Below are 20784 nucleotides of genomic sequence, written 5' to 3'. Positions count from 1 at the left end.
TTTACTGCTTGTTTTCTGGGCTTTCAATTTGTTCGTTGTTTTTGTTTAACCCACAATATTCCCCAAGCCTGTGGCAATGCATGGCTGGACATAGCATGCACCACCTCACAAAACAAGCGAGCAAACTAGTTTTTATCACATGTGATCTCATGTGAACCTGAGTTCAAAGACAAAGGCATAGACAGCAAAGTCAGGGTGCGGAGAGTACTGTGCGTCCCAAGCCTGTGGCAAACGCACAGTTGTTCATGACATGCACCACATCACAGAACAAGCAAACAAAGTGGCTTTTAATCACATTTCATGTGACCCTGAGGTTAGAAACACAGACAAAGCTGGTCAGGTTAGGGTGTGGAAAGTGTCATGCAGTGCTGTACGTGGCTGTACAGCACATTGTAGGGATATTGTCAGTGTACTACAGTGTGTCCAGGCTTAGACACACACCCACAGAAATTAACGCTTTGGATCTATGTATAACAAATCTTATCTAAAGTGTGTAAGGACTGACCCATAAAAAGTCACAAATTAATTGGATCAACTCTTGCCTCACACAATTTGCAACAAAAAAAAAAAAAAAAATATTATTCCCTAAAGCATACCAGCATATATTCATCCGTGGGTCTTTTTTTTCCTTTTTTCTTTTTTTTGTTGGGGGAGGGGGGGACATTTGTAGGGAATGAAATCTGTGAAGTCATGCTTTCAAACGCTATGCCTACAGAGTGCCTGACAGACTGCTGTTGAGATATATCCAGAAAAGCAGCAGCCCAAAGCAGAGCAAACATCCATCTACCATGGGAGCATGTCCAATCAACACTCAAAGAAAACATCAGTCTACCGGTACATTGTACTAGAATTCAATCAGTTTTAAGTGTGACATTACCAGTATCAGCCATGTTAACTCTTCTGTGTGCTCTTGAGTGTCGATTAGCACAGAAAACCCCATAGCGTTGCACACACTGTCCAAAGTCCCTGGCACAGAGAGTATCGCGTACAATGTTTAATGGGATTTATAGGTGGTAGTCCCAACAGGGTCCAAACAATCAGAGTATTAATAGAGTTAGCTTTCAATTGATAGATATACAACCATTGATTCTGCCCTATGTGATATAAGGGAAAGGATATTCAGAATTTGCCCAACTCATTGGCTCTGATTTGGTCATTGGGACGGCTGGAGTCTTCCATTGTAATCCATTTTTGAAAGGGATATGACTGAAGCAGAAATGCACCTAAATGGATAGTTTCATGGTGCACCGTCCACAAAACAGCACAATTTACTTTGCACAGATAACCTTTCCATGCTTATACATACTGTAGGTACCGCTCTCTCATTCAGTGGAAGAATATAGCCTCTGGCGCCCTCTTGTGATGATGGCAATACAATCTTTTCTTACGAAAAATATGGCCAATCATTTACACTTACCAAAAGACTTATGATATTTTTATGTCATGAGAAACCATAATAGATGAAGAAAAATGAATGGGCATTAAATGCTGGTAATATATGATGAAAATTATACACCGTTAAAAGGAAAAGAGTAGTAAAAGTCACTGACAACCAATAAACAATATTTGCGAGCAAAGAAATTGTTTCTGAGACCTTGCAACTGATTGCACACCCTTCTCACATCTACTTGTATATGTCATGGGGAACGAAAACATTTGGCAGAGAGTATACATGCAATATGGATTAATATCATTCATGCAAAACTTATAGCGAAAATATACATATATGAGCAAAATTTCATTGCTAGGTACAAAGGATGCATGCTGATGCATCCATTGAGAGCGCGGTATGGTGTGCTCGCACAAAGATATTCGCAAGAAGCTCTTGATTCGTTCAAAGATTCAACTCCTTTGGCAATTTAAAGGCAGACGCATGCGAACTAAATCAGGATAGACGTCTTCAGGCCAGAAACAGGTTCAGACAGTCAATCAAGCATAAGAAATTATACGGGATGATGCTATATGCACTTCTCTACTGATTCCTTTATCACTGAGCTATGCAGACATCTACACAAACAGGTAGTGCCAGAATAGAAGTGTAATCTGCTTATCTTGGATGTCTCATAATAACATGTAGACAATGTGGCTGAGTACTGTATAAGCTGTTATTTTTGCGTACAGATATTTTTCCGTATGAGGAGTTCACGGAAATTTTCGCGATGTCCTATATCCGCGAATTGACACTGAGGTAGTGTACTACGACCCCAGCACATGGCAACATTTTTGCGTGTTGTTATTTAAATTCGCAAAAAAATTAAAACCCTTGCAAAAATAACAGCTTATACAGTAATATGCACCTATTCAGCATCATAAATGAGGTAAAAAAAAAAAGCAGCCTATTAAACAGTGAGCCAACTGGGGACACTCAGAAAGAATAATGCTTTTACACATACTTCTAAATTATCAGACACTTCATGAAGAAGAGAACTCACACTAGGCATTCAATCCTGTTTGCTAACATTCCTCCTACTGCAAAAAGTAGTGTTTTTCAATGTTTGTTTGTTTTCTCCATGCACTCTCCCTGTCCACAAAACAAGCATGAGAATGTCATGATCAAGACACAACTCCTTCACATTAGAAATGGTTAGTTTGTTGAAACCATAAAACGAACAGTATTTTCAGAGTCGAGTTTGATACAGAAACACAACTTCCTTGCATCAGAAGTGGCTAGTTTGTGGAAACTCAAAAAGAAAAAAATTAGAGGCTATTTAAGACATTGGGAGAAGGCATAATCATAACTTACAAGACTAAATTTTGACAAGGTAATTGAAAATAACTGATCAAGAAAGAAATGAATCATGATCTATTCACACTTCAGGACTCTTGCATTGACCAAGCACTCAATGAAATACTAAAGGAGAGACTGAATAGCTTTTAGGTACATGTTACATGGGTGAGTTCTCTTGGGAGATGCAGGTTTTACATTAAACAAGGCTCCTACACATGGCACTGCCCTAGCATCAAACAAGGTGTCCATACACAATTAGCCACATATTACAGTGAGAATAGAAAACCCTCTTCCCAATGATGCATGAAATAGCTTTCACACCCCAACTTTCAGGAGGTGTTGGCAAACATGCACTGGGTGAATCCCCTAAAACAGCTGACTGTAGGGGGGGGGGGGGGAAGAAAAAAATGGTTGAACGCAAGAAGGATGATGACCACAGAGGAGGGAATTTTCACTGCAATGTCCAGTGTCCAAGTGTCCAGTATTCACAAGCATCGCCATCAAGCGAGCACAAAATCCCATCCTTTGGAAGGGGGATGAAACCAGTGCTCCACTCCACATCTCCCTCGTCCACCACAATCCAAAACACGCACAATGAAAGACTTCTTGGCTTGGGCGATCACCTCTTTTTCGTGTCACAGGGGCTGGCGACGGCCGTGCGGTTCTGGCGTACGACGTCCAGGACACTCGTGGCCACCCGATGGACGTCCGGATGGAGGTCATGCTTGGCTACCATCTCACTGAGCAGATCCACACCTCCTTGGGTGACCAACATAGGGCAGTAACGGCTGGCTGTAGGGTCGTAGACAGGAGGAACAAAACTCTTATTAGCACAACATCAGTACATTTATGTACATTCTACGCATAAGTTTGTGAATTCTTTAGCTCCTTTAGTACAGGCAACACATAGAAGATAGGATGCAGACAATTGCCTCTGATGATCTGTAATGGTCCTAACATTACACACACTTTGCTTCTGTAGGTTAAAGTACCAAAGAAACCTACACATTTGAAGCATATTTCCTTTAAAGAACTATGTCACAGTCCAATTTGAAATTTAATGATTCAGTTCAATCCCATTTAGCTAATAGTGAAGTATATGATTAGGTGATCATACCAGTATTTTTAGACAAGAAGAAGCACTAAAGAGTCACATGAGAGCCAGTAGAGTCACAACATGACAAACACGGAGCTTTAGGAATATTGTTCTTGTTATGATAACGGTGATGATCATGATGACCATCATCACTCTAACAAGCATAATAATAATCATAATCAACTATTACACTGCTGTTAGACATAATTCTAATGTGTTAGCTTGAATGTCTACATCATTTTTGTTTGGATTTATTAAACATGGCCATTAAGTAGTATTACCTTTCGGGAAGCACTTCAATACTTTTTAGAAAGCTGCCGCGGAGCCACAAGCTTTAAATCCCCTCTGATTAGAAACTAAGGATGAAGTGCCTTACACAAGAAAACAACTGCTGCCATTGCCAAACTTGAACCCGAGACTTCACAACTGAGGGTCTCTGGTCTAATCCACTGAGCCAGTATGGCTCATGTTCAAGACTCAAGCTTCAACACGAGACCCTTACCGTTCTTTGTGCACACGTGCTGCATGGCCCAGACAGACCAGAGCTGGACCTCTGGGATCTCGTAGCACTTCAGCAGCGGGAAGAAAGGACTGAAAGACCTGTAGGCCACCATCTCTCCAGCAGGGTTCTTCCACTTCAAGATGCTGTTATGCTGTTGGCGGTTGGAACAGATGACCATATGAATTAAAGTCAGTACATGTACACCACAGAATTGAATACTCTGAAACATTAATACATGACATACCTACTATTAAGCATTTCTTTACACATATATGCCCTAATCTCTCATCTTGGGGTGGTATGCAAACTTTACTTGTCACCATTTACACGAGCCTAAAGCAAACCCTGTGTGACCTTCCCATTTACAAAAGGTTACAACTGTAAAGGGCATATTCATCAAAATTCAAAGCAGATATAGAATTAGCTTGCGTGCAAACCATAAAAAGAAATGGAATACCACACACATACGTTGGACAGCATGCCCCTCGGTAAAAAAAAATGGATGATTTTCTTCATGTCACACACAGTTAAAGTCATCTTTCTTTAATAAAACCATGGAGAATTATCAATTATCAAATGCTGTAAAATGCTAACTTCTCGTCCAAAATGCAAGACATTAAACCAAGAAGAGCTAAAAGTAGGACAATATACTCAAATGTTCTCATGACTACAAAGTGACAAAAATAAAATTGAACTGTCAAATATCTAGAAATCAATAGAATCTCCCGATTAATAGAACTTTGCAGTAATGTAAAGTCCATGTTCCTCTCATGCAACTGTCATTTTGATAGTAACAAATCAGAGCAGAGTGGAATGCCACACAAATCTAAATGAAGGGGACAACCAGTAGTCACCAGCTGATATTGTTCTTACCAGAGACTGTTGGAATTTCTCCCTGAGGTCTGGGTTGAAGGCCCATGTCTCCTCCCCATCCTTCAGTAGGTGGGCAACGATGCCGGCAGCAAAGTAGCTCACCTCAATCTGGTCGTTCTCCAGGAGGCGCCTATAAAAGTGGTGTAAACAGAACAGACATAGCACTGCAATAGTTTGCCCATCAACATAACGTGAAACTAGCAACCCAGAATTTTATCTGTACCACACTATGTACATCTTGTGCTTTTAAAATCAAATCACAAATTATCATGGCACATATAAATTATTTCAGCATTTGTTTTTTTTTTCTTGTTTTTTTATTTTATTTTGCATGATAAAGGTACAAGCAACTTCAAAAGGACAGTCAATATTCAGTGATCAACTGCAGTTTTATCAAAATAAGACCAAAATTAGGATAACTATAGAATTTCAAAGTTTTCGTCGCTTTCACATATTGGTGATATTAGTTGCAACCACTACTTATTATAGTCCAACCTGGGTTATCCAGCCATCACTTTTCAAAATCTGTCTATCATCCAAACTTGGACTAGCCCATGATTGTCTTTGCATTTTCAGTGCAAAATATTATTGATTGAACGAACAAAGACCAACAGCAAGGTGTATTTTTATTCCATTTGAATCCTGCATTATTTAAATGATGAAGCATGCAAATATTATGTAAATCATCATCGGGAATAGTAAATTAGCAAAGCGGTATGTATGTCCTCAGGACAACTTGCTCAAAAGTGTCACGCTGGAGCGTATCTCACTTTATCTGGCCATATCACTTTTTAATAATATGTGGATGGGTGATGGTCCCGACATGGCTAGATAACTGAAGTTGGTCTGTACTTGTATTGACAGAGGTGTTATCACTCACAAGTCTCCCACTGAACTGTACACAAGTCTTGCATGTAACTAAATTCCTATTTTGATGTGAGAATCAATAAAAATAAGATATCTTCTTCCCATCAGAGTACTGGAAAGTCCTGGAATGACCTAAAGCAGAGATGACTTCCAGGGCAAGAGAGGCAGCAGTTACTAAATCATCGGCCAAAACCACGACTTTAATGACATACTGTATACAACACGTATCTTGCAGGGGTTTAATTTTTTTCAAATCTCACAAGTTGGGTGCTATTCAAGAATTAAAAAAATTTGCAGAGATATTAATTTTGATCCCGACATGAATGTGACTTGCATGCGTACACGTATTTCTCTGTCTATTCCTGTACTCCATGATCGTGAATGAACCACACTTATTTATTTTTTTTTTTTGAAGGCCCAAGTTGCAAATAATTAAACTTGTTGAATATATGGCATAATGGCACAGTATTGGTGTACAAAGCCATGGTACACTTGTGAATTGAAGGCATCATAGCCTCTACCAATGTGCATCAATTTGGTGAAAACTTGTGAAAAATTCAAATTCTGTGACTTTCTTATTTCAAATTCTGTAACATTCTTATTTCATGTCTGATTTCTTTCTCTTTTTTTTTTGTCTGTAAAGGCAATTTGAATGTGGTATGAAATTGCAACACTGAGATATTCCATTGTAACAGGAGCAAGAGGTAAAAAAGTGAGGAAATCAAACATAAGTCTCTAAATACTCAATTCTGATTGGCTGACACCTGACTTATGTTTGATTTTCTGACTTATGTTTGACGGCACCTTTTTTATGCAACAGGACCCTGGGCCCTGTTTCATACAGAATCTATTCTATGACAATTGCAACCTACAATAAATGCAGTTCCCATTGCAGCAGCCATGTGTTGACCTAGGAGTTGAAGGCATTTTTAGTTGTTGCTCTATGCGTGCTAGTAGTGTAAATTGAATACAATGAATGGAAGTCTCTTTATGAGACTGGGCACATGACAACATATTTTACTTTAAGGGTGGGCTTGAACTAAACTTTTATTGCAAGAAACATGGTTTGGAAACCACATTTTGTGGTTTACCTATCACTGTATATGATAGTTGTGATTACAAACATGGTTTTGAACATGGTCGTGAAACACATCATGAGGGAGCGATTCAAGAATGTATTTCACTAGTAACAAAAGGATTTGAAAGTGCTAAGGCAACCACAATCTAAAGCATGGTTTCAATGACATCACAGTTGCACGTGCCCTGTTTGACCCAATTGCCAAGGGAAAAGCTGCAAATTATGAGATGTGCAATGGCACTGTCTGAGTAAGCCCAGCCACAAACACACACGGGAGAAACTCCCATAAATAATCCTCTGTCAAAACATGTTTAAAAACCATGTTTCACAGACGTGTTTCAAAACCGTGTCTCTCGGTACGCAAAATCTTAAATATGCAGCCTTACTTGCAGTGGTTTAGGAAGTCTTCTCTCTTCAGGTTATCTCGGAGGATCTTAACTTCTGCAATGTTGTTCTGCAAAAGGAAGAGTACATTGTGATATGAAAATCCCCGAGTTGGAATTACACAATTCATCGTACCACCCAAAATGTCACATGGTACTCCATGACTTACCACACATCTACACATGCTCAGCTGTACAGTGACTTCTGTCACATCCTGTGATTCTAAAGCCTTCCAAGATATGTACAGATATGTTCATTTATGTATCTTTCCAAAGCTTTAATGTTGATTGCTGGTCTGTGGCATGTAATTTTCTTCACATTGAGCTTAAGACAAAATAAAAATTCTCAAAAGAAGATTAAAAGAATCATTCTAGGACACTCAAAAATCATGTCACAGAATTATAATGGGTATTACCCGGTCAGTTACTTTCTATCTATCTTAACATGTAACAAATGCAAGAACAAAAAAGACACACAAAACTTAGCAATACTGTTTAGTGACAACCATGTGTACTTACAATGAGACCCAGAACTTTCGTCTGCAGTGTGGATTCATCAGGGAAGATCTGTAAGTAGAATTCAGACCATTCATTACTTTTATACTATCAGTATCATCCCTACCATGCAATACACACATTGCTTTGTGCTGTCATCACATGCTACAGTCTGCAATATCATTTGATCTGTTTCTGCACTTCACAATTAAAATGCATAACTTGCAATTGGATTCACATTAAGTTGTTTTACATATCAAACACAACCATTAGACACTCATTAGACAATCCTCATGTTGCTCACGGCACCGGGGGAGAAAAAAAAATACACAGAAGTACCTGAGCAAGTTCTAACACTGACGCATTGTACTTGGAATACTACTCTCATTTTGAAAATATGACCTAAAGCAGAGATCACAACCAATCTGGGCTATCGCCAAGAAACACTTTGTTGAGAATTCACAATATTCACAGTTTGTATTGAGTTGCATTGCACTTTTCATTATAAAAAAGAAGAATCTGGCATCCATCACATGGACCAACAACATCTAAAACCAGGACTTTTTCCTCGAAGTGCAGAATTGTTTGTAAATCTGCACATCCAGCAAAACTGTAAGTACTCACCTCAAGTATGCGGATGAAGAGATCAAGCCCGCCTTCATTGTAGAAAATAGAGCAGGTGGGCGGCGACTCGTCAGTTAGGTTCCAGAGGGCACTCAAGGTGAATTTGAGGGTGATGTCGACAGAGCGGATTTCTGCCTTCTGTTTCACTATTTGCAGCAATTTCTGGACATGAACAGAAATGCATGAAGATGAAAGAACTTTAAAATGTGGCTCTGAATCATACAAAAGCCATTTAATGAAACTATACGTAGACTAACATGTTGGTAGTGAGGAAGTAATACCTAACCTTGTGGTTCATCAAGGCTCCCAACATTTGTCATTTAAAGTACCAAGGTACCTCAATTGACCAAACACAATGGTAGCGAGGACATGATACCGAGCTTATGGTGCATCAAGGCACTAAAAGTTTGTCTGTAAAAAGTACCAAAGCACCTCTGTTGGCCAAACAATAGTAGCAGGGATACAATACCGAACCTTGTAGTTTATCAAGGCACCCAACATTCGTTGATTTAAGTGCCAAGGTACCTCTATTGACCAAACACACTGAGAGCAGGGGACATGATACAGAACCTTGTATCTTATCAAGGTACCACGCATTTGTCATTTAAAGTACCAAGGTACCTCGGTTGACCAAACACAATGGTAGCGAGGGCATGATACTGAGCTTATGGTTCATCAAGGCACTCAAAGTTTGTCTGTAAAAAGTACCAAAGCACCTCTGTTGACCAAACAGTGGTAGCGGGGATACAATACCGAACCTTGTAGATCATCAAGGCACCCAACATTCATCAATTAAAGTACCTAGGCACCTCTATTGACCAAAAACACTGGTAGCAGGGACACGATACCGAACCTTGTATTTTATCAAAGTACCAAACATTTATCAATAAAAGTACCTAGGCACCACGGTTGCCCAAACACACTAGTAGGAGGGACACGATACCAAACCTTGTATTTTATCAAAGTACCAAACATTTTTGTCAATTAAAGTAACTAGGTTGCCCAAACACAATGGTAGCAGGGACACAATACCTAACCTTATAGTTCATCAAGGCACTCAAAGTTTGTCTGTTAAATGTAAAAAAAGCACCTCTGTTGACCAAACACAGGTAGCGGGGATACAATACCGAACCTTGTAGTTCATCAAGGCACCCAACCTTCATCAATTAAAGTACCAAGGTACCTCTGTTGACCAAACACACTGGTAGCAGGGACACGATACTGAACCTTGTATTTCATCAAGGTACCAAACATTTGACAATTAAAGTACCAAGGTACCTCTGTTGACCAAGCACAGGTAGCGGGGATATGATACCGAACCTTGTAGTTCATCAAGGCACCCATCATTCATCAATTAAAGTACCAAGGTACCTCAGTTGACCAAACACACTGGTAGCTGGGATATGACATACCAAACCTTGTGGTTCAGTATTAAAGGCACCCAACATTTGTCAGTAAAAAGTATTGAGGCACCTCTGTTGCACAAATACATTAGTAGCGAGGATGCAATACTGAACCTTGTGATTCATCAAGGCACTCAACATTTGTCAATAAAGAGTGCCTAGGCATCTCTGTAGGCCAAATATTGCTAGCAGGGATACGATACTGAACCTTGTAGTTCTTGAAGGCACCCAACATTTGTCAATTAAAGGGAGGGTATAGTATTGGTGGAAATGATGATTGGGCTTTTAACTTTTTGTGAGTTACCAAGTAACCACTGATAAAATAGTACAGAGCATACAATTCTAACAGGATATTTGATGAAAATCGGTTTTGGAATGGCTGAGATATCGGAAGACATATTAAAACAAAGTGAGAGTTAGAAAACGTGGGTCCCACCTTTTATTAGGAATGCTCTGTTTTGGAAATCTTGGCCATTTCAAAACCAATTTTCATAAACTAAACTTTAAATTCCTCTTGGAATTACTTGCTCTTTCATATCTAATAAGAGGTTTCTCAATATCTTACCAACAAATGTTAGAAAAAAGACATTAAATCTCAACCAAAACTATACAATCCCATTAAAGTACCAGGGCACCTCAGTTGACATGAAAAGGAGACATGACACACCTGCATGTTTCTCTTGGTACCCAGCATGGTGGTCTGTACTGTGGAGATCTTGGCAGCAAGGATGGAGCATATTGCCACTGACATCCTGGTCATTGATGGGTCGTCAAACACAAACAGGCAATCCATCACCATCTTGGATGCACGGTAACGATCAAAATTCTGAAAATGACATAATGAGGACAGACATGAAAGAAAATGTGATGAATTCCAGTCATATCAATCTCAAAATGAAGTCATTTTGAACTTACAAGAAATCTAAAAGCAAGAAATTGGCAACAGTTTCAGTGTAGCAAGGCAAGAACTCACAATTAAACCATCTCGTTTTCTTTCTGCTTCACCCATCCACGTATCACATGGACCGAAATTGCTTATTTTGGCATTATCACGCCCACTATACACTGTACTTTGCTATGTTCCATATATTTCATTCTAGCAACTCACAATTTATCATTTGGTCACTCTCAAAGCTTCAATATTCATCAAGTAGTCACTTCAATACCTATGTATTCTTCAACCATTGCACATTGTATGATGTATGACCTGCTGAGGTTGTTTAAATAGTGTGCTGTTCCATGTTTGTTTGGTTTTTTTTTTCTCCAGCAAATCAGAGTTGGTGTCAGACTACTTCACACTCATAGAAAAACCTCTTCAAAGTGATATTCCCACAAAAAATGAAAGGAAAAACTTTATTCAGACAAGCAGAGGCCGACTCCTCCTCCCCCTCCAAAAGGTATGAAAAATATATATAAAACAGGTGAGAAAAATTGTATTTGCTTGCAATAATCATGATCACTATCAATAATCTTGGTAAACATGGAAAACTTTTTCAAAAATTTTCAAATCAATTCTAATGACAGTGTCACCCTTTTATTTGTCTGGTTTCCATCTTTCCAAGTCACCACAATCAAGGTGCCAAATCTCTCTTAAGGAACAATATACATGTATGCACAAACTTTGGTTTCATTGAGAATCGCACAGACTGCTTGTAAAATAATGGCAGAACAGATTTCAATTTTCAAATCAATGAAATTCTCACGTTGAGTTGTTTTTAATGCAACTGATTGACAAAGTGCCCTACATCGATGTAAATAAGCACTGAATAAATCAGTGCTTAGTAGAAGCCACAATAAAAATGTATACACACATGTACATCCATGTATGTAGGGCACTTTGTCAATCAGTCGCAAGATTTCAACTTTGCCTTCATGGCCTTTGAGAAATACTATAAAGAAATAGTGTAAAAGCATCTGTCAAAATATGGACATGCGTATTAAAGCAATGCCTAGAATATTTTGCAAAGTGGATTGGTCAAATGCACTTGCACAATGCCATGAACAGGGCAAGCATTCCCTGGAAACACAATTCTGCTTTACCACAATAGCAATCGGTTAATTTTGGTTTCCCTTCTTTTGTTCATTTTCAAATGAAATAATGCCAAGTTGGCAAACGATATGCCCTTGATAGTTGAGTGAACATGCAATCATTCATCCCCGATTTGTTTTTCAACCTTCCAGCAAATTACTCCCGATACGGCAGCACCCAATCCTGAACTTATCTGTCAAAAGCGAGGTCTGCTTGGTATTGATAAGGTGTGAAACAACAATCCACTCACGATCTTTCCTGCACCCACTTCCTAGAACAATCGGACCTGACTTCCTGGCTCGATGTAAATGCTGCTTAAAGGGCCCATCCCCATGCTAATTGTCCACATTACGCTCTAATCTCGTTACTACTGCTGAGGGAAATGGCAGCAATCTATAAATTGGAGGTGAGCTTATTAACCCCTACATGTTAGCAGTTAACACTTGGTAGTATACTTGCAATTTACATTTAATCTACAGTAGCATTTTGTATTTCTACAGAGATCACTTTGACATAAGTGAGAGAGTTTAATGTTTGCTTCATTTGATTTTTTTCTCACATGAAAATAGTGATATGTGGTCCTTTCTTCCTGATTAAAGACTGCACATTGGCAATATATTGTTAAGACCTCTTGATAAGAGGTGAGATCATGCCAAAAATTATGGATGTGTCATGCTCAATGCAATCTTGAGAAGGAAAAAAAAACATTCCTGCCATCAGTCAAGGAAAATATGAGTACACTTGTATGTATATTTTTACAGAAAATAAACAATCTCAGAAAAATTAATGAAGTAACGATTTTTACACAAAAATAATCAAATGACCCTAATTCAGCATTCATGTACACAAAAAAAAATTCAGAAACCACTTCCTTGTTTGATATTCTACAGCTGACAACATGCACTGATCTTTGAAAAGCAATTGCTTTTGTTGCAAACCCCACATCCTTTGAATTGTCAAAGCACTACTTTGCGTGATTAATTAGCCCCCCCACACATCAGGATCTGTTACTCAGAGTGCTGCTAAATGTTGGCACTGCGAGACGGAGATTGTACTAACCACTTCCTGTAGGATCCTGTCGCTGCACAGTGTGAGGAGGGCATTCTTCTGGAGCTGCGGGGAGAATATATCAAAGACATTGTCAGGCAAGGTGATTAAAATACTTTCTTATGGACCATCAATGGCTTACATGCTGGGATCAAATTGCATTCTTCAGCCAATACATCAAACCACTTTTGACAACACACAATTCTAATGACTCATGCAATGTTTATAGAGTAGTTTTCAGCTTGTCATAGTGCTGTAACCATCACTGAATCAACTTCAAGGTCTCACTTTAAATTGATAAGACTCTCAATAACACTGCCCCTTCAAACCTATCTGACATCATTACAGTATACAACCCAGCAAGAAATCTTTGATGTAAAGACTCTCAACATGCCATTGTTCCAAGGACCAACACCAAATACTATGGGCATTGGGTCTTCTCCATCCTGGCTCCAACACTATGGAAATCTCTTCCACTCAACACCTGCCATGCACCCTACTTCAGAACAGACCACAAAAAAAAAAAAATAATAATAATAAATTAAAAAAATAACAATAAAAATCATTTTTTCATGAAAATTACACATTCCATCAACTTGATACTGACATAAAGGCCCGAATTCACGAAGGTGGTACAAATGAAACCATTTATTAAACCATGGACAAAAACCATGGAGCGCCAAGTGTCGCACGGAATATTTCGTTACGAAATCAGTCTTTTCGTCGATGAAATTATTATTTTGTAACGAAATGACAACATTTTGCAACTAAATGAACATTTCGTCCACGATATGATAATTTCGTGAACGAAACGGTCATTTTGTCGACGAAATTACCAATTTCGTAACGAAATATTCCGTGCGACACTTGGCGCTCCATGGTTTTTGTCCATGGTTTAAACCATGGTTTCGTTTGTACCACCTTCGTGAATTCGGGCCTATGGGTAGCAATTATTCCCACTGCTTTCTGTAAGTGGTTAGTCAAGTGCTATTTCATTATGCTAGAAAAGTGAATTTTTGTGGAATTCCCTTTATATTTTCTTTATATTGTTGTCCACACATGACGCCACAACCTCTACACTTGTAGTAGTCTCCTATTCCAGCAATTCCAACACCAACATTTTAAAAATTCATAACTTTTGCATCGATTGTCCGATTTTCCTCAAACTTTCACTAATGTGTTTTACATGTTGCTGCTTTCACTTAATCCACATTTCTCTTTGGGTTTTGGTTTCCTTTAATTTGATTTGTAATTTCAAGGTTTTTTTGAATTCATAATGTACCATTTTCAAATCAATTTACTTACATTATGTTATAATAATTTTGTGTTTATGATTGTATTGTATGTCTTTATGACTGTATTGTGTATATTCATTTTTATTTTCTTTTTGCATTTTTTTACCATTATGCTGTTTGAATATATTTTCTGAATTTATATTCATATAATTCTTTTTATTCATTTGTACTTTTAAATTATCATGTATTTAATCCATGTACCCATTGAAAAACAGCTTATAAATGCTGAATGAATTTTCCCATGTTGAAATGAGTAAATGGGATGCAAATGAAAAAAAAAAGAAGACTCTCCTATAACTCATTGTTTCATTGTGCCTAATAGCCTAGATTTTATTTTTTAATGACAGGGGTACTAACAACCGCTCATCTGTGCTTAGCTACACAGCCTGTGTATTACACAGTAAATGCACTGTTACAGGGGCGGATCCAGGAATTCCATAAAGAGAAAGAGGGGGCGCCTTTACAAAATTAAAGGGGGATGCACGCATCCTACCCCCCATTTTTTTTTTCATTTCTTTTGTTCAAAAGAAAAAATAAAGGGGGGGGGGGGTGCCTGGTGCACCCCTGCCTGGATCCTCCACTGCTGTTATTGTGTATAATAGTGTGTTCAGTCCAGTTACAATATAGCTTGGAGCTGGTGCTGGCCTTGGAATCTTGCAAATATGGCTGCCACAGAATTTGAGTTGTTAAACTTCCTATTACCTTTAGAAAATGAAATGCAAGTACTGACAGGTGGAACTGATCCTGTCAATAATTCGCACAAGGAGGCACATCAACTTTAGGTTCACCAAATTTGACACTTTTCTTCACCTGAAACAACTGGAGTTTCCTGAGATTGTAGCAGAGAGGTCTGGACTGGACAGTGAATTGCATGAATTTTTAATGCTCAAGCTTATAACATTGTGAGGATAGGTCATGGTGTGGTGGCAGTTACATCAATATTTGATCAAAAGACACGGATCCATGCCACCAATTAAAAAGGCAAAAAAAAAAAACCCACAAAAAACAAAAACAAATTATGCACATTACTTGGTCAGGCATTAGTTAGGTTATCCACCCTACTTCAGAACAGACCACAATTACTATGAGGTGCATAATACCTACTAATGCCCCGTGTAATGTGCATTATTTGCATAGTACACTTTATAACTTTGAAATCTTTTGGTCCATGGTGTATTTGGGTGAACTTTGTTGCACTGGTGTTTTTCAGCCGCACTTGGTACTTCCATAATTTCCTTCATCTGAACATTGACTGGTCTGGCAAGACCAAATACTGGATCTTTGAATGTAGAATTATGAAGCACAACCTTCTGTCTGTCTGATGGTCTGTCTTTGTCTGTCTCCTTTTTTTTTTTCTTCTTCTTCTTTCTCTTATTCTATCCAATCCCACCCTGTTCAATTCTTTTGGAGTGGACTTTTGGGTTTTTTTGTGTGCTCTTGGTGTTTGTTTTTTGGTTTGGTTTGTGTCTTTTTTTTTTGACAGAAACCTTTATATCCCCACAAAAAAACTCCCCAAATTTAGGCATGACTGAAACAGCACGAGGATTAGTGGTTCTTCCCTACTTTGTTCACTTCCTTAGGAACACAATGCCATACAGGATAAGGTGCTTATACATGCACATTCTTCCACCACAGAAGAAAACATGTCTTGTCCTTGACGGCACACAATGTACGATGTGAATCTCACTCTTTCAAAGATGTCATGTTTTGATAATACGGTTGCTCGCCTTTCCTGATCATGTTTAGGATATTGGGTACTCACAATTGTTGTTTTCATTTTACTGTTTCCAATAATAATTGTGCATGGGAAACTGCAATTTATAGACATGACACATGGCAAACTTTACAAATAGTTTCCAAATCATGGATGGAATTTCTCAATTGAAAATCAGCATACTGTCCAAATATCATCACCTTTGTAAAGTTTATCATCTGCAGTTTTATTGAAATTCATTATAATCTCATTTAAATTTTCTAACATACTCAGGAAGTGACATCCAACTTCTTCACTCAGTATGAGAGCTGATGATCACACTGTCACTGTAAATCAAAAGTCACAGATAAACTGCTGAATGTGTCAGTTTCAAGACAAACAAAAGCCCCCTCCCCCTCAAAACACACACACACACACGTGCACACAAGTTTTAAGAAAACATTTCTACATTCTTATTATTCTTTCATCAAAGTTTGACTGCCAAATTTAGTAAAATCATACTACTGTATATTCATAATGTCCTTCACATGTGCTGCATTTGATAATTAAATGCTATCTTGTACTGTAAACACCTGTAGTCTCAATTTTGTTATGGGTTTTTCTTTGGGGTTGTTGTTTTCATGCCTGTTTTACCATATTTTACTGTTTTTTTACTGTTTACATGTGTTTTACTTCTATATTGTTGATAACTTCTAGCATTTGTTATCTTAATGTATGAATTGTAATACCTATATGATATTGAATAGAAATTAATCATATATGATTAATTTCTATTCAATATAAACTTCAGGGTACACTTCATTTCAACATGCCTCAGGCTTTCACTGAATTGAACATGTTACACTTTGAAAACATTTTCTACTGTATTTCCAAACAATTTCATTACTGCATAATTCATATAAACATTTAGATTTACGAATATAAACATTTACATTGCATGCTCTGACAGTAAACCAACAAGTAGCCTTTGGCCTGAGATTGGTGGGATTAGAGCTGCTTATTCCACTTTTATGGAGAATAAGAGGCAGGAAGTGTACCTGTCCCCTCTTTCTACTCACCTGCTGCTGACTGTAGAAGGTTTCCATGGCATCCAACACCAAACCAACCATCTCACTCAGCACGGACACATGCACCCCCTCCCCCAGCTGGTGCTTGGTCAGGTTGTAGAGACAGGCACTGTGGAGAGAACGAATCCATGGGTACATGAGAACACATCCACACATGTTGACACATAGTACTGTATAATGATGGCAAATATTCTGTGGTGGTTTTATTTTCATGAATTTTGAAAATAACTGTACATCAGGTATATTGCCTCAGGTCACAAATCCCACACTTTCTCTATCAAGTGCATAGTACTTAATATTTCTCACTCTGTTTTCAATTCAAAGTCAATCACTCCCAAAGGTTGTCTTCACTAAGTCCTGATATGCAATATGCAATATTCACGAAATACATTTGTGTGCAGTGTTCCAACTTGTTTAATAGACATATGGTTCTCAAACATAGCTAATATCCTCTTCACAAAGAAGAATGGTCCAAAGCATAAGGGCACACAAAGACAACATAAACTGAAATAAAGCACAGCAATGCATCATATTTGGGTATGTATCCAGAGAATGACAATAATCACATTCTCAAACTGAAAGAAAAACAGTGAAAATTTACGATCATTTCAATGCAGGCAAGCCATCTTGCATGGCATTTGGCATATTCAAGAGACAACCATGAGTCCAAAGAGTGTTGTATCTACTGCAGAGAATGTTTTGTTCTGTGCTTGAAACATTTCTACGTTTTCAAAGTTTACCGACCGCTGTCATATCAATGCATGAATACATCTCACATTTCATCCTATCTACAGCTACACTGTAGCTGCCTGCCCTTCCTTCTCTCTCCAAAGTAAGACATCCAGCAAACTTTCCCCATGTCAATTCAATTTTACTCAAAATAATTATGTTAATGAACATTTTCTTTATGAAATCCTTTCGTGATGTCTGCTAAGTAAGGGCTAAGACCAACACCTCTACATGCCATCATATTTTACATACTGCTGATAGAAATAAATGGCTATAGTGGACACCAGGGGCCTGTCTTATAAAGACTTGTGATAGAAATCAATCACAAGTTTTGTGTGTGCTGCAATGCAAGTTGCGATTGATTTGGGGACTTGTGATCGATTTGAAGGCTTTATAAGACGGGGCCCTGGGCCCTGTTGCATATAAAACCCTTACCGCTGGACTTACCGCTCCTTTCTAGCGGTAAGTCTTCAAATTAGCGGTAAACTTTATAATCCTTGATGCTGATTGGCTGTGACGCCTAATTTTGACGGTAGTTACCATTGAAATTCAACGGTAAGTTTTATGCAACGGGCCACTAAGAGATTTTCTGACCTTGCTGCCATCTGAACTCCAAGCACTCTTGGATGAGCTCTCATTTGAGGAAGGATTATCTGCAAGAAAAGAAAAATAGCATAACATGTCAAGATTGACTGACTCGCAGTTGTACATTGTACATTACAGTGCTGTATTTATGCGTACATGGTATCACATGGTCTGACTAGCTGGCTTATTCTTGCCTATAGATCGGTAAGAATCATGCCACGACATACATATCTTCAAATATCATGAATTCACCAAGAAACAGGAAAAAAAGGAAACAAAAAGTTTTGAATACGATTTTTCCTTCGCATCACCTTTTTGTGCTTTAATTTGAAGGACCACTCACTCCATATTTTTCTCTTTACTCTCTGTGTTCAGTGTTTCATGCTTCCATGGGGAAAAAGATAAGCAACTGACAAACATGTTTGAATAATCGTTATAACATGTGATAGAACAATACATCTGTGCAATGCACCTCCTTCTGCAAAGCACACCTTGTTTCATAAAAAGAAGTCCTGACTATAAAATCTGATAAAAGCAAAAAGTATTGAGCAAGTTTAAGGAAATTAAAAATGCATGATTGAAGATTTATAACTGATTTCCACTTCTAATCAAAGTGCATTTACTTAAATAAGCTCCAATGCACTGGCACTTTTATACATTTGTGCATAAAAATGCACATGTAAGGCCTATATTGGGCTGAGTCCAGCTCTTACTTTATAATATTGACTTCCTTTTTATCACAGAGTTACACTATGTAAGTCAGGGCATCATTATTTCTTTTTCACACAACACAAACAAGACAAGAAATAAAAAGATATACATGTATCTAACCACTGTTACTTTCATTTTAAATAACATGTAAATACTGGTGAAGTATTCACATGAAAAGCATTCTCTATTACATGGAACTATTGTATCATGGTAAAGACTGGGTGACAAATAAACTTTCCAAGACAAAATCAACCAGCATGTGGATGGTAAAATACACTAGATGGGTACAAATTGCTATTAACCATACAGTACACACACAAGTGTATGTCACTTTCTACATTTCCAGGCAAGGTTTGGTAATAAAATGATCATTCTGCGGGAATGTCTTTGACATGACACAAATAATTGTAAAACCAGAAATTTGCATGAAACTTTCCCTAATTTTGCGAGGAGCCAGGATTCGTGAAAGTTTAAATGTACATGCAAAAGTTTTCAGGGGCGGATCCAGGAATTCTGTAAAGGGGGGGGGGGGGTACAACACAAGGTGCCACTTCTGGGTTTCATCAGCTGACATGCAAAAAAACAATAAAAACAAAAAGAGGGTGTATTAGTAAAAAAATAAAAATAAAAATGAAGGGGTGGGGGTGTGCCTGATGCGCTCCTCCTCCATTTTTTCTTTTGGTAAAAAACCCAACAAATTAAAGAGGGCGCCTGGTCTGCCCCCCCCCCCCCCCCATCCGTCACTGGTTTTTCCCTACACAATGCAGTGAATGCCAGTGTTAATTCATAAAAGTTTCATGCTGCAAAAAAGACCGTCAGCTCCAATTTGCGAAAGTTTCATGTCGCGAATGTCTCTGGTTTTACAGCACTTACTGTACCCTACAACACAGTACTGTAAAAACATGATATATTCGTGGCATGAAATTTTCGCGAATTGGAGCTGACAGCCTTTTTCGCGGCATGAAATTTTCGCGAAGTGCCACTAGCGCTTAATCAATACAGTGTAAACAAGAACTTTCGCGTGCATTTTAATTTCGCGAATCTTGGCGCTCGCGAAATTCGCGAAATTAAAGTGCACGCGAAAATTCCTCGTTTTACAGTACATGTAGTTCCAACTACAAGTACACTGCAGCTTCCTGTACTGGGCTCAGCACAGACAGTGGATAATTTATGGTACCACCTGTTCCTCTGGAAACTAACTTAAAAGTTAACAGCAAGAAAATTAATAGGTACATGGGTCATGCAATGGAAGGAACTATAGATGATGTAGGCCAGAGTGCCAAGTCCAGTGCAAACTCTCCCTTGACCCTGTGTGTTGATCAAGTCCATTAATAAGGGACACACACAAAATGTATCACGGATGACTGATTAAACTTGGTGGAAAATCATATGAATTGGTTGACACGTTCTACACAGTTTGCATGGTGGCAATGACTGAGTGAAAGACAGCCATATTACCCAAGTGCATGTTTGCTCAATATCAGTCGATGTTGGAATAGAATGGCAGCATTTAGGGCCTATACGGTAGCTGCCATTTTGTTCACAGCAAAAAGAAATC

General features: G+C 38.3%; 1 protein-coding gene across 1 annotated transcript in view; it reads right to left on the bottom strand.

The window, feature by feature from the left end:
- Window positions 1–1097: 1097 nt before the first annotated feature.
- LOC139717441 (protein zyg-11 homolog B-like) overlaps window positions 1098–20784 on the bottom strand; it is a 32766-nt gene continuing 13079 nt past the window's right edge. The window contains exons 4-13 of the mRNA XM_071628949.1: window positions 18525–18583; window positions 17193–17310; window positions 13138–13191; window positions 10717–10875; window positions 8647–8808; window positions 8047–8094; window positions 7531–7598; window positions 5200–5329; window positions 4327–4477; window positions 1098–3520 (exon numbers count right to left, since the gene is read on the bottom strand). Coding sequence (XP_071485050.1) covers window positions 3348–3520; window positions 4327–4477; window positions 5200–5329; window positions 7531–7598; window positions 8047–8094; window positions 8647–8808; window positions 10717–10875; window positions 13138–13191; window positions 17193–17310; window positions 18525–18583 — 1122 coding nt within the window. The 3' untranslated portion in view covers window positions 1098–3347. The remainder of the gene's footprint in view (window positions 3521–4326; window positions 4478–5199; window positions 5330–7530; window positions 7599–8046; window positions 8095–8646; window positions 8809–10716; window positions 10876–13137; window positions 13192–17192; window positions 17311–18524; window positions 18584–20784) is intronic.

Source organism: Diadema antillarum, unplaced genomic scaffold (assembly GCF_040938485.1).
Source record: "Diadema antillarum isolate AM-2024a unplaced genomic scaffold, OU_Dant_1.0 scf00000075, whole genome shotgun sequence".
Taxonomy (NCBI): domain Eukaryota; kingdom Metazoa; phylum Echinodermata; class Echinoidea; order Diadematoida; family Diadematidae; genus Diadema; species Diadema antillarum.
This window is presented reverse-complemented; position numbering and strand designations above follow the sequence as displayed.